The following is a 12,631-nucleotide window of genomic DNA, read 5'->3' as shown; positions in this document are numbered from 1 at the left end:
TGTGCTTAAAAAAAGCCAAAACAGAAACTAAGCAGTTTTTTAAAATTTATTTTCTCCAAAACATAACTTGGGAGTAAAATGGTGAGCTGCTTAAATTTATATTATGAATACACAGAAGACATGCACAGAGACGTAGGTTCTCAACAAGAATGCCTGTTCCAACAACACATTTGTAAATTTGTATCCAGTTGATATTCTACTTATAAAAGGAATCAATGACAGCCAGATAATAAGAAGCATAGATGCCACATAGCTTATAGATATCCGTATCCCATGACCTAGTTATTTCACTTTTTTCTGCAAGTTTTAACAGTTTTGGAGACCACAGTGAAGTAGGCTTGTTAAGACAAAGATTTATTAAAAAAACAAAACAAGGAGAACAAGAAAGCAAATGACAGCAAACCATGCTTCCACCCTCTGTCACATGAATGGAAGATGCATCATTTCTTTATTAACCGGGGCAGGTATGATCTCCAGCTCCAGATCACAAATATGTACATTAGAAAAGCCAAGTACAAAACTACAGCTGTCGGGGTCGGGATGTTGTCCTACGACACAATGCTGATGGCTGTGATGACGATTACACAGATGACCGCAGACAACAAGGAGAGGATACACAGAAGTGTTTCTTTCATTTAAACAGTGGATTTTAATTGAGTGAAGTCCAGTTTTACATCATTCCCTCTGTTCCATTTTGACTTTAGGGGGCTTTAGGAAGGACCTGTTCTTCTTCTCTTTGCTTTTTCCTTTGGCCTGGAAGTTCCTCCAGCTGTCCACACGTCCATCTCTTGTTTCCTGAAGCAAATAAAAATATTATTTTTCAATTAAGAAATCCAAATGGCACAGTCATCGTGTTTCTATTTACAGATGCGTAACAACTGGCATACAAGAATGCACCTCAAAGTTTTTCTGCCACTCTCGCTGTCGCTTAGCGTTCTCTGCTGCCTCGATTTCTTCTTCTCTCGCCCTTTTCCTGGTAAATTGAGAGAAATCCAGGATGTTATGAATGAAAACATTCTCTGTTTCTAAAACAAACTACCAAGTGGTAAAGACGGGTGAATGTTTTAGTCATACATAGCAGCAACCAAGTTCTTAAAAATTACCTTTCATGCATTTCCTTTGCTTCCCTCTCCTTCCTCTTGATTTCCAGCTCTGCAAACAGCTTCATGGTCTGTTTGTACACGGCTTGCTTGAACTGGAGAGAAAGAAAAATAAAAAATACATGTATGATATAAAGTACAGTAGTTAACTCTGTTTCCTCATAGCAAGAAGTTCCCAAGTACTAAACCAGGGCTGACACATGTTTGCATGTTAGGTTAACTGGCAATTCTGAACTAACTGTGAATTCAGCTGTTCCCTTTAGCAATCACCACAGTGGATCATTTACCTCTATTCCTATTATCCTCTGTCACATAAAGCCTTCACTACTTCCACAAATCTTTTCTGTGCTCATCCCTCTTTCCTCTTGTCTGGCAACTCCATCTTCAATCCAGTATATTTACTATCCCTCCTCTGCACATGTCCAAACCATCTGAGCCTTGCCTCTCTAATTTTGTCTCCAAACTGCTCAACCCGAGCCGTCCCTCTGATCTGCTTGTTTCTAATCCTGTCTATTCTGGTCCTCTGGACGTCTTTTTGTCAGTGCTTTTTCATACATCATAGGAGATCTCACTACCATCTTGAAAGCCTTCCTTTTCATTCTTGTTGCTATCCTTCTGTCACAAATCACCCCCTCTACTCTGCTCTTCACCACTCTGTTACTTTAGATAGTTGATCCCAGGTATTTAAACTCATTCACCTTCACTGCCTTTTGGTAACACTGCTGGGCATTTATTCAAAGTACTTTAATTTCAATTGTGTCTGCCATATAAAAACTACATGCATCAGTCAAATCAGATTTAAAAAATAAAAGTTACACTTACTATTAAGTTACACTTACTTCAATGTCTTTCCTGGTGCAAAATTCTGCTATTGGTTTGCAGTGATAGCACTATCCCTCTATTTTACATCTTGATAATCCAGTAATTTGTGATAAAGACAGAACTATTCTTTACATGCCTTCCCTTTAAAACATTGTGGTTCTGAAATTACAATAAAATTATAATAAAAGTCTCAGTACCTCAGTAGAACTTACCATTTCAGGATCATCTTCCTCCACATCCAGTGGTTTCCCTTCTTTCTTCAGCTGTTTCCTTTTCTCTTTTACCTTTAAAATATAAAGAAACATTGCATTAAAAAAGTCCAGATAATGAAAGCTGAGTAACATGGAAGGGGGGAAAAAAGCATTAGATTTTTTGTTTTTAAGTCACTGTGGAAAATACTCACCATATGCTCCACATATTCCTTTCCTGCATGAATCACATCTAAGGCTCTCTTCTTCTGCTCTGGATCCAGTAAGAGTTTGTATGCCTTGTCCACAGCTGGACATAGTATGACATTAAGGCTCGATTAAAGAGTGGTTTTGTAAGATTAGCAGATAACTGTATCACAGAGGCTCTAACAAAGTCAAATTGTTGTTTTCATACTTTTTATTTTAATTTGTACAAAAACAACGAGACAGAAAATGGTTTTTAGGTTTTGTTTTTTTCCTCCAGAGTTTATTGAGTGTCCAAATAGTCAATAAAACCCATTTTAATTAACTTGTAGCTGTATAAAAATACAAGCCATAACAGATGTACGTGAAAGAATTGTTACCTTCGAACGCTTTCTGCGCTCTGTCTGGATCATCCTGATTCTTGTCTGGATGGACCAAAATGGACAACTGCCAAGTAAAAGAGATTTAAAATTAAAAACAAAAACAGCATTGCAAAAAACACGCCATGTCTGTAAAAATGAGGTCACTGAAAAGCCTCTCCTCCATAAGACTTCCTTACCGCCCGAAACCTTTTCTTCAGTTCATCATCTGTTGCCTCTGGATCAATTTGCAGAACCTGAAAGAGATTTGAAATCGACAATTGTTAATAGCGTTGGATCTCATAGCGTTGATACATCATAAGCAGTTAGTGCTTTGAATAATATAATAATAACTCTTGGGTTCTGTTATTAGGCTTTGGAAAATTTTGTCCCTGACAGGTGACTTTGGTCAATCACAGATCCTTTCAGATTGGCTGTGTGAGTAGTATGAGGAGTCAAAATTATTGCACAGAATGAAGGAAGACTGTCACTTAAAAAAAACATGATTTGATTCCTAAGATCAGTGTTCACAACTTTTAAAAGGGTACATTTTAAAATTGTTTCCTCTTCTTTGATTTAGGTCTAATAAGATACAGATATGAAAATAATAAGTAAGCATCAAGTATAAATATTAATTACATAAGCTCCTAAAAGCTATATACATTATTGCAGTTGCTTTGTTAATTGGAAGTGAAGTGTGAATGAATTATTAAAAATGCTACATACATACATTGATAGGTAGCATATTTAACAATGATAATAATAATTGAAATAACCCACACCATTAGTGCACTAGGTTACCTCAAAAGGGTTGAGATTGAAGTATGATGCGCCAGGTCTGAGCAGTCTGTCAATCTGCTGCTTGGAGGTTAACACAGAGTCTCGCTTCTCAATCTGCTTCACCTGTAAAAAATAAAATAAAATAAATACCTAGATATTCAAGTAAAAAAACAAACAAACAACAGCAGCAAAACAAAACAGTACAATGCAAAGTTCCTGGCAAACAAGGCTGTCGGAATACATTTTTATTTTCTTCTGAATTATGTCAGCCAGCTCCGAAGAATGAAATACGAAGAACGAGAAGGATGCTCTTAATCTTTCCAGGAAGCTATCCTCATTAAATAAATACAGGTCAACATGTACACTGACCCAGCAGCAGCCTCATAAAAGGCCCGCCAACGCAGTAACTCCTATTAAGCAAGCCATAGTTTAGGTGACATGGCTTGTAGTACTAGCTGCTGATAATAATGAATAAAATAAGCCCAAATAGCGGTGTTTTTTTCGTACTAACAGAAGACTGAAGCTGCTCACAAACATCTCGTTTAACGTTAGCTTCTCGTTAGCTAATGTCAGCAGGCCTCGTAGGTGATAAACGCGGTAATCGCTCAATAATCGGCTTCAGTCGGTGCAAAGACAGCAATCGATACTTTAAAGTGAATAATCTAACTTTAAATCTGCTTTACCTCAGTGTAAAAATTTTGAAATAATTCATCCGACACATTATGCACAGAAGACTCTCCCTCGGCGGTCGCCATCTTCGCTCGGGTTTACATGTGACGTAGTGACATCACGTGACTATAGATTAAAAATAAACCTACGTAACGTAAGCACACGTTTTATAACAATTTTAAATATTGAAAAAATATGAAAGTGAATGAATGCGCTGGGTTAGAAAGATTTAAAGTTTTTCAAATTAAAAACATTGCATTGGCATGTTTTGACATGACAGGAACTAGAAGATTTTACTTCCGCTTCGACGTTTTTTTTTAACCTATTTAACATTTAGCGACGAAGGATTACAAACAGCGGTCACGCCTTCAGAACGCTTTGCTAAAATCTTTAACCTGGTGCAGGACTCTGTTATAACACGTCTTCAACCTTTTTTCCCCAAACCAGCCCTCACTTTCTTACACATCTGCGTCTGTCTGTGTATTCACTGTACTACACTTGACTGAACATCTAAGAATATATATTTATAAGTGCCATGGTGCAGACACCCTGTGTGACTAATGCAATATTTATTTAAACGTTTAAGGCATGAAATTCCCTTTGCTTAGGTCAACTTTGTGCTTCCTGTATTTATTTGTATTGAGTGATGTGAGGCAGTGAGCTGAGTATTCAGCTTGATTGGCTAAGGTCTACATATGCCCACTCCCCTATTGCCCATTTCCACTGGTTTGACTGGAAATGTGCGATGAGACAGTCAGCTATAGTTTACTGCACTCAATGATTTCCAATGAGATCTCAGAAATGCTGTAGTGATATAATATTGTGTTTATACAAAAGAAAAAAAAATATGCACACACAAAGCTGCAAATTTATTTGTGCAATAACATGTATCAAACAGTCCGATACATAGATCGTTCCCTCTTCCAGCAGTAAGTCTTTGAGCTGGATGAATGAGCAGTGGCAGCCTACTAGGTGGAGCCAAAGGCCTCTGATGGAGCTGTGGGTCACGTGTCCATCTTTTTCTTCGATTTCTGTCCAAAGACAAAAAAAAAGGACATGTTTTCATTTATTTAAAAATCAAGTGCTATAAAATCTTCACATCTCTGATGCATAACATTGGTCTAGCTGAGAAGGGGATCATTTATACGATTACTACGATGCAAAACTTTCTGACCTCTGACTTCTGTTGAGCCTAACGTGGCTGATGTGCCCCCTGGGTTCTGGACCTCTGCACCTTCCTCATCTTGTGGTATGTGGTTTATCATCAGGGATAGCAGTCCCTAGAAAACATACACACAAAGCTTGCTAAAATTGATCAATTTTTAAACATTAACCATCAAACCTGCACATGACCGTAAAGAGTCATATGATGCTCATTTATGAAATCCACAAGATTAATAACTTTATATATTTTTATTCTGAAAACCTTATAAGACTTACTTGCTCTGGGAAGTTTAGAACTAGGACATCCAACATTGTTTTAAAACATGAACTAACCTAAAAATAAAATCATATTTAGTCTTTCTGAGTGTTACTTGATAATGAACAATCTTACCAATCAGTCCTTTCCATTTCTGTGAACCCATTCACATGGATGGGGGCAGCTCCTTTACTGCCTGGTGACAAGAGGCAACATATAAAGACACAGTTCTGACATGAGAGGCTGTTATGGAAACTCCAGCATTTGCAGGCACTTTAATCAAAATGTGTGTGTGTCAGTAACTAGCTCTACATCCCCGGCTTACCTGTGAAACATAAATAATGTAGCCCTTCTACTGCCATCTTTTGGCGGTAAAGGGTAAAGACATCAGTTTAGAGGTGCAGCCTTTGTTTAAACACAGGCCAGTTTCACAGATGTTTAAGTTAGCAGCTCAAAATCTGATTGAATAAATATGAAAAGTAGCTTCTCTAGTAAATATGGACCCCCTAATTAACACCTATTCAGCTCTGAAAATAGCCAATAAGTGCAGCATCGGCTAAGGAAACAATGCACCACTGGTAGTGCTGGTGCAGAGCTGCTACCTCTAGTGGCGCAGAAGGGGAAAAATGTCCATTCCGCACCCACCGGCCAAATTAAAGAACGCGTGGAGACAACTGAGACGATTTTGGTGCAGTAAGCTGAGACAGGCAGCAGGTGTTTTGCATAGTTTTAGGTTTACAAGTGCTTACCAAATTCCTTGGCTGGCTGCCCTTCTGGCTGTTTAATCAGTCTAAATTTGTGCACGACTCCCATTGACCTTTAGATGAAAAATTGGCATTATAATTGTGAATGAAGTAGCCATTATTCCCATGTTCTCTAAACCCCAGAAATCTGCCGGTTTGAATTATTATTTTCAATGATTCTTCAATCAATTTTTGTTTCTTCTTGATAGCCTGGAAAAGAGGAGAGAGAAAAAAAAAATCACCCCCACCCCCACCAAAAAAAACCCTGAGGAAAAAAACGTTGATTCACAGCAAAGTATATTAGCAAGGAGATGATAAAAGCATAGTGTATAATTAGGGCTAGTGTTTCTCCAGTGATTACAATTAGCTAGAGAAGAGGAGACAGTACTCTGTGCAAGGCTAGCTCACCCTTGAGTACCGTTCAGGTGAGTTCCTCATTCTAGCGGTGCCGCTCTCAATGCTTCTCCACCTAGGCAGGTTGGAATAAGAGGACAGACACATGAAACAAAATACAATGACACCATGGCACCAAAACGCAATGGCTAAAAGAAACAAAACAAAAACAAAAAGTTTTCTAAACAGATCCTGACAGGTGATCGCTTGCTATAGCTGGAGGTGCGTTTTAGGAAATTTGGATGGTCAGATCCTTGGGGTCTTCAAAAGGAGAGAAAAAGACGATGAGATGATGTGCAGATTTTGGAAATTAGCTGCAGAAAATCCATTCCAAGTCAAATGTGTTGCTCTAAATGTTGTAAGGAGGTCAGTATCAGGACCACAGACGTGTGAATTATTTTTTTTTACTATTATCCAAAACTGTCCTTGTCTTGAAAGTTTGTGGATACAGAGCTTAAGTTTCATAAGATGTCAGCCCTAAAGAAGAGGTGGGAAAAAAAAAAAAAAAAAAAAAAAAACACTGGAACTGGGAGGTGCTGGAAATTTACACCTGTGAAAATCCTGTGTTAGCTACCCACTGTTCTCCAATTATCAAATGTTATGCCGGTCAATAAAAAGCTCAATAAGCATTTGCATTATTTTCACAAGAGTAAATTGCTTTCCATCTTCTCGTCATAAACGACAGCATTAAGTGACGGTAGGCTGGTTGTTCACCGTTTGACAGACAGGAACAATCTTGGGTAATTGCAAGGAGTCCAATTTACAGTGAGGTCCCTTTAATTGTTGCTGCAACATTCACAACATGAATTCAGTGTGCAGGATATTACTGCAGTCTGAAGAATAAGGAATACAAAAAATAAATCCTGCTTTTGTATCATCCAGACACCTTTCGAATTCTCGTCCCGTTGTCTGACTGCGCAATTTCAGTCGTTTGTGATTAACCTTTGAGAGAGAAAGAATTTGACTTGGAAAAGAAGATATTCATCCAAATGTGAGAATTGAGATTAAAAATCAAATCAAATACTGAATGACAACACGGAATTTGAGTATCTGACAATTGACTGATGCTCAGCTGAGTTTTATTGAAACGGAACAAACGTAAAAGTTATAAATACAAAGAACATCAGAGAACAAACTGCTATGGCTCTTAAGGTAAGCCAAACCAAATTCTACTGGGCAAGTTTAAAGAAAACATAGGAAGTTATGGTATCAGTTTAAAAAACAAACAAAAAAAAAAAACACAATTCGTCTATATCTAGAAATGCTAGGCATACACTTTAAACATTACAAAACTTTGATTTTTCTTCCTTCCTGTGGATTCTTTTCTCCACCGTTGCAAAAACAAAAAGAAAAAAATGACGTAAGAAAGCTCTACCATATGCATTTATTTACAAGCAAGTCCCTAAAGCAACTATGAGAAACCACAAATAAAGGGAGTACAAGAAGGAGAAGGGAGGAAAGGGGCATGGACAGAAACTTCCTGCAAGGCAATATTCATTATTTAATGTTGTCTCAGACTTTTTGAGAAGGAAATGTCCACTTTTTTTCTTTTTGTGTGTGTAAATGTTCATTGTTGGCTTTAAAAAGAACCAGGAACAAAAAGTAACAATAAAAGCGTTTTTTGAGTGTTTTTCTTTTTTTAAAGACACGTGTCCCAATGTAACCGTAGGAGTAGGAAATGATTCACCACAACGGTTACGTTCATTTCTTCAGCCAAAAGGCTTTCCAGCCAATCATCTTGAGCCAATTCTGGGGTCTGTCCGTTTATTTTTATTTTTTCTGAGATATATACAGATTTTTTTTTTTTCCACGTAGAATGAAGAATAAAAAGTCAATCAAAAACATTGTGGCCAATCTCCTGTTTGTTTGTTTTTTTTATTGTTGTTTTTCTTTTTTTTTTTTTCTCTTTTCTTTTTTTTTTTGTTGCCAAATACCTTTTGGTGCATCTACTTCCACTGCTGCCCATAAGAATCCTGTGAAAACTCCATGGTGTCATTACTGTAACCATAGTTACCGGAATAGTCGGCCCCTTGCTGCAGGGGCTGCTGGGCGATGGGCTGGGACCCCCAGTTCTGTTGGTTGTTGGTCTGGCGGCGCTTGGAGTCAGGCTGGTTAAACACGTCTGCCTTCCTCTTTCCGCCGACGTTTCCGCCGCGATTGCCCCTGGCCCCGCGAGGACCGCGGCCCCTCTGAGGCTGGAAAGGGGCACCCCGCCCTCCTCGGCCACCCCTCGGACCACCGAGGGGTGGCCCTCTTTGGGCGTAGCCACCCCGGCCTCGTGTCGGTGGAGCTCCACGAGCCCTGGGAGGAGGTGGACCTCCCCTGCTGGGACGAGTACCACGGCCCCTCATGGTGTACACGTCTTCGTAGCCGTAGTAAGGGTCTTCATAGCCACCACGGTAGTCATGATAGTCGTAGCCATAGTAGTCATCGTAGTAGTCATCATAGCCATAGTAATCTGGTGGATAGGCATAGCCCCCTCGGCCACCACGGCCCCTGCCTCGGCCCGGTGGAGGCATGCGTGGAGGTGGGTAGTAGTAGTAGTCATCATACCTGGAAAGAAGAAGATATCACTTCAAGCAATTGATTCCTTAAATGAGAAGACGTCAGCTGACCAGTCAGATGTCTCTGACTCACCCCGCATTTCTGGTAGTCTGCCGAGCTGCTTGGCGCTCTTTCCTCTTCTTGTCTGGGGGCTTTGCCAAGACAATCTCAATTTCTTCTCCTCCCAGTTCCTTCCCATTCATCTCCTCCATTGCCTAATCAAACAAAACAATCAGTTTCTCATAAAAGAAACTCACGGAATCGTCACACAAGCAAAAAGGTTTGGCCAAAGCACGAGAAACTCACCTTTACGGCAGCATCCCTCTCTTCAAAATGGACAAAAGCATAGTCTTTCAATTTCTTCACTCGTTCCAGCTTTCCAAACTGGGAAAAGGTCTTTTCAAGAAGCTCTTCAGTCACTGCTGTTGCCAGCTTCCTCACAAAGAGCACCTTTACCTGTAACAACAGAGGAAACAGTATGTTTGTCACACTGGAATGCAGAGCGTGCCTGATGTGTATTAAACAATGAGACACTAAAATCGCTAACCTTAGCCATGACCTCTGGGTCTGGTTCAGCTACAGGGTCAGCCCACTCCACAGTGACCGGGTTCCCCCACACTTTGACCTTGCCGCTCATCAGGCGACGGCGAGCCTGTGCCGCGGACTTGTGGTCCTCATACTCGAGGAAACAGAAACCACGGTTCTTTTTCTTGTCATCCGGCTGATGATACAATATCACCTCTTGGAGGCCCTCTGTAAGGTAAACAATAACATCTGACTATCACAACCATTGTTGTGTGTGTTTATCAATCATTTTTAAGCACTGATAATTTGTTTAAATGAGTCCCTAAGAAACAAAAACCTGCATGTTAGAAACAAACCTGTCACTTTGCCAAAGTCTTCCAATATACTTTCTCTTGTTTTGTTCTTTGGAATCGATCCGACAAACAGGCGATTGTTTGCAACAGATATACAAACTCCCAAGTACTTGCCAGGGCGGATTTCATGGTTATCACACTGTAAAAAAAACAACAACAAAAAAACAAAAAACAAAACAGACAAGTTAAAAAAAATGAGTGAAATGAGCTGAAAATACTGTGAAGCACAAGTTATTTCACTTTCTAATAAGTAAACCTTTAAGTCTATTTCCCCTCAAGCTGTTAAAATATGGACTGATATTTCCCGCAACATTACTTACAAGCTTCACAGCCTTCTGTGCATCATCCTTATTGCAGTATGTGATGAAGGCATAACCTCTGTTCTGACCAGATAAAGGGTCCATCATTAACCTGAGGTCCCAGATGGGACCAGCAGACTCAAAGAGCGGCACCAGCTCATCTTCATACAAATCCCTGGGGATTTTTCCAACAAAAACCTGAGGAGAGGACAGAGGGGAAAGAAATGTGAGAGAGCGTAATGATTTGCAAAACATTACACTTTTAGTCTTTATGAATGACACTGTAGCTTATATTTTCTCAGTCTTACTCAAATAATAAAACCCAGCCTTGGAAATCATGACAGACAATTTTTTTTAAATCTGTCAATCGCTTCTCTACCTCAGTTCCGCTGCCTGGATGAGTGCCTTTGAACACATCCTCAGGTGGAGGACCCCCATATTTTCTCTGGCCTGTAGTGACATCCAGGGTGTATCCTGTGCGCTCCAACAGGGCCTGAAACACACACAAAACAAACATTAACTGAGCTGCGGCTGCAGAGGCGTGTTTATATGACATTCAATCTGACCCGCTACACAAAAGAGCTTAGCCAAATGACTTTGTTTACCTTTATTTTTGCCTCATCTGGGCCCTTGGTGGACTCTTGTACCTTACTTCCTTGTTTTTCTCTCTGTCTGTAGGTCTTCATAACTCCACAAAGGAAAGCACTTTTATTCTGGAATAAAAAACAAAAACAAATGAGATAATTAATTTGCAACAATTTGTGTCAAGTTAAAACTCCTGTCAAGGGCAAAGAGACATGGATCTATTCATTTTCTCCTATGTGGATACCTGTACGTGGGACAGGTCGCTCTCTTTGAACTGCTGCAGCACAGTAAGTGCTCCCTCCTCGTTGAACTCCCGCAATGCATCGATAGCCCTTTCGTCCAGGTCAACGTATGCCACTAGGCCTACGGGTACAATGGCCATTCAGCATCAGGCTCAGCTACAGAAAAGCAGGTATACATTATTCTTTTAGTGGAAATAAACAAACAGCCACTCACCTGTCTGGAAGATATTATCTAGACTTTCAGCTACTTTCTGGGGCAGCCCAGCATCAAGGAGGGTCTGGTAGTTCTCTGTGTGTGTTGTGGTCACATCCATAGGCTCTTCCTCCTCCTTTGCCGGGGCAGAACTACCGTTTACCTCAGCAGCAGCCATTCTCCTTCAGTAGCAAAGCAAAGAAATACATTTTACTTAATTTTAATGTTTTAATGGTTCTTCTTAACAGGTTATTTTACTTAAAATCAGACCAATAAATAGAAAGATCCACGATCCTAAACTACATTTCAATCTTTATGTATGTCATCAACTCAAGTGCAGTTAATCAAGTTGATTTACAAGGTTTATGGTTTCTATTTAATTTAAAAAAAAAAATAGGACTCACTGGAACTGTAGTTCTTATAAATGTAATTTAATAACTATAATCGGCGTCGACACGTTATAATGTACTGCACAACAACAACCTGGTCACTTCAAGAAAACACGTACAGCCTCAGTCCCGCCCCCCTTCACATGCAGCTTGCAAGCCAGCGAAATGAATGCTTTTCTTTTTATGTATTTACGTCCATATGTTTTTGACCCCACAACACCCTCTTCTACAAGCAGACAACGCTGGATAGATTTTACAGCATTTTTGGTCAAGCGGGATCCCCGAATATGTTATCTTGCCCTTGCGGAAAAAAACAAAACAATGATGATGGTTAGCTTTCTAGCTGGCTAACGAGCTTACATACGAAGGCCTCGCCGTGCAGAAAGACACCTTTCGCAAATCAAGTACACGCGCGCCCCGTACACGGGCAAACACACAGTTAGCGAAACTCACCAGAGCGAATCAGGAAACTAACTCCGACGGGTGTTAAAACGTAAAACGACTAGCCTATCGGACATACAAATAGTGTCTAAATGCGCGGAATATGTTTGAGTCTAACCCACGAGACAAATTTCCAGACAGATACGGTCTCGTCGTCGGCTCGCCCGAACAACGCCACTGCTTCGCAACCATCGCGAGATGTGGACGAAAACTCGCCGAGTATGTTCGTTTTGACAGGCCAGGCCGGGCGTGCTCGTATCGGACAACCTGAAGCTTATAGAAAGTTTAAGACGTATGCTTACCGCTTATAAGGAATGAAGTGAGCTGAGCTTAACGCCAACCAAACCAGGCAATAACCGGGGCCAAGCTCAAAAGGGCTTTG

The 12,631-nt window shown here is 40.1% G+C and overlaps 2 protein-coding genes across 9 annotated transcripts; both read right to left on the bottom strand.

Annotated features, from left to right (window-relative positions):
- Positions 1–333: 333 nt before the first annotated feature.
- On the bottom strand, positions 334–4,237 carry dnajc8 (DnaJ (Hsp40) homolog, subfamily C, member 8). Its single transcript, XM_065470642.1, has 9 exons — positions 4,137–4,237; positions 3,475–3,576; positions 2,874–2,930; positions 2,695–2,761; positions 2,326–2,420; positions 2,135–2,206; positions 1,104–1,195; positions 898–973; positions 334–795 (listed from the first exon to the last, which is right to left on the bottom strand). The coding sequence occupies exons 1-9, from the start codon at positions 4,206–4,208 to the stop codon at positions 676–678; spliced, it is 753 nt and encodes a 250-aa protein (XP_065326714.1). The 5' UTR covers positions 4,209–4,237; the 3' UTR covers positions 334–675.
- Positions 4,238–4,975: 738 nt separating this feature from the next.
- LOC135932894 (heterogeneous nuclear ribonucleoprotein R) lies at positions 4,976–12,440 on the bottom strand. Of its 8 annotated transcripts, none has more exons than XR_010573654.1 (16): positions 12,262–12,440; positions 11,441–11,601; positions 11,229–11,347; positions 11,005–11,112; positions 10,779–10,892; positions 10,421–10,597; positions 10,104–10,239; positions 9,770–9,975; positions 9,529–9,678; positions 9,316–9,437; positions 8,693–9,231; positions 6,694–6,754; positions 6,292–6,495; positions 5,678–5,738; positions 5,297–5,402; positions 4,976–5,153 (listed from the first exon to the last, which is right to left on the bottom strand). XR_010573654.1 is itself a non-coding variant. In XM_065470625.1 (12 exons), exons 2-12 carry the CDS (start codon positions 11,595–11,597, stop codon positions 6,720–6,722), a joined length of 1,863 nt encoding a protein of 620 aa, XP_065326697.1. In that variant the 5' UTR covers positions 11,598–11,601; positions 12,262–12,440; the 3' UTR covers positions 6,556–6,719. The 8 variants fall into 8 exon arrangements, 3 of the variants coding, with proteins under 3 accessions (XP_065326697.1, XP_065326694.1, XP_065326696.1); XR_010573656.1 differs by having other exon boundaries at positions 6,292–6,359; XR_010573652.1 differs by having other exon boundaries at positions 5,678–6,495.
- Between the last annotated feature and the right edge of the window lie 191 nt (positions 12,441–12,631).

The sequence above is a fragment of the Pelmatolapia mariae genome, linkage group LG22 (assembly GCF_036321145.2).
Source record: "Pelmatolapia mariae isolate MD_Pm_ZW linkage group LG22, Pm_UMD_F_2, whole genome shotgun sequence".
Lineage (NCBI taxonomy): Eukaryota > Metazoa > Chordata > Actinopteri > Cichliformes > Cichlidae > Pelmatolapia > Pelmatolapia mariae.
Note: the sequence above shows the minus strand (reverse complement) of the source record. Positions and strands in the feature narration are given on the sequence as shown.

Excerpts from the sequence above, each read along its gene's own strand:
- LOC135932894 (XM_065470622.1), bottom strand. The coding sequence starts at position 11,597 with ATGGCTGCTGCTGAGGTAAACGGTAGTTCTGCCCCGGCAAAGGAGGAG. Across the intron at positions 11,348-11,440 it reads AGATAATATCTTCCAGACAG|GCCTAGTGGCATACGTTGAC; the intron begins GTGAGTGGCTGT and ends TTGTACCCGTAG. Across the intron at positions 9,232-9,315 it reads CAGACTACCAGAAATGCGGG|GTATGATGACTACTACTACT; the intron begins GTGAGTCAGAGA and ends TCTTCTTTCCAG.
- dnajc8 (XM_065470642.1), bottom strand. The coding sequence starts at position 4,208 with ATGGCGACCGCCGAGGGAGAGTCTTCTGTGCATAATGTGTCGGATGAA. Across the intron at positions 2,421-2,694 it reads AGCGCAGAAAGCGTTCGAAG|CTGTGGACAAGGCATACAAA; the intron begins GTAACAATTCTT and ends TACTATGTCCAG. Across the intron at positions 974-1,103 it reads GCAAAGGAAATGCATGAAAG|GAAAAGGGCGAGAGAAGAAG; the intron begins GTAATTTTTAAG and ends TCAATTTACCAG.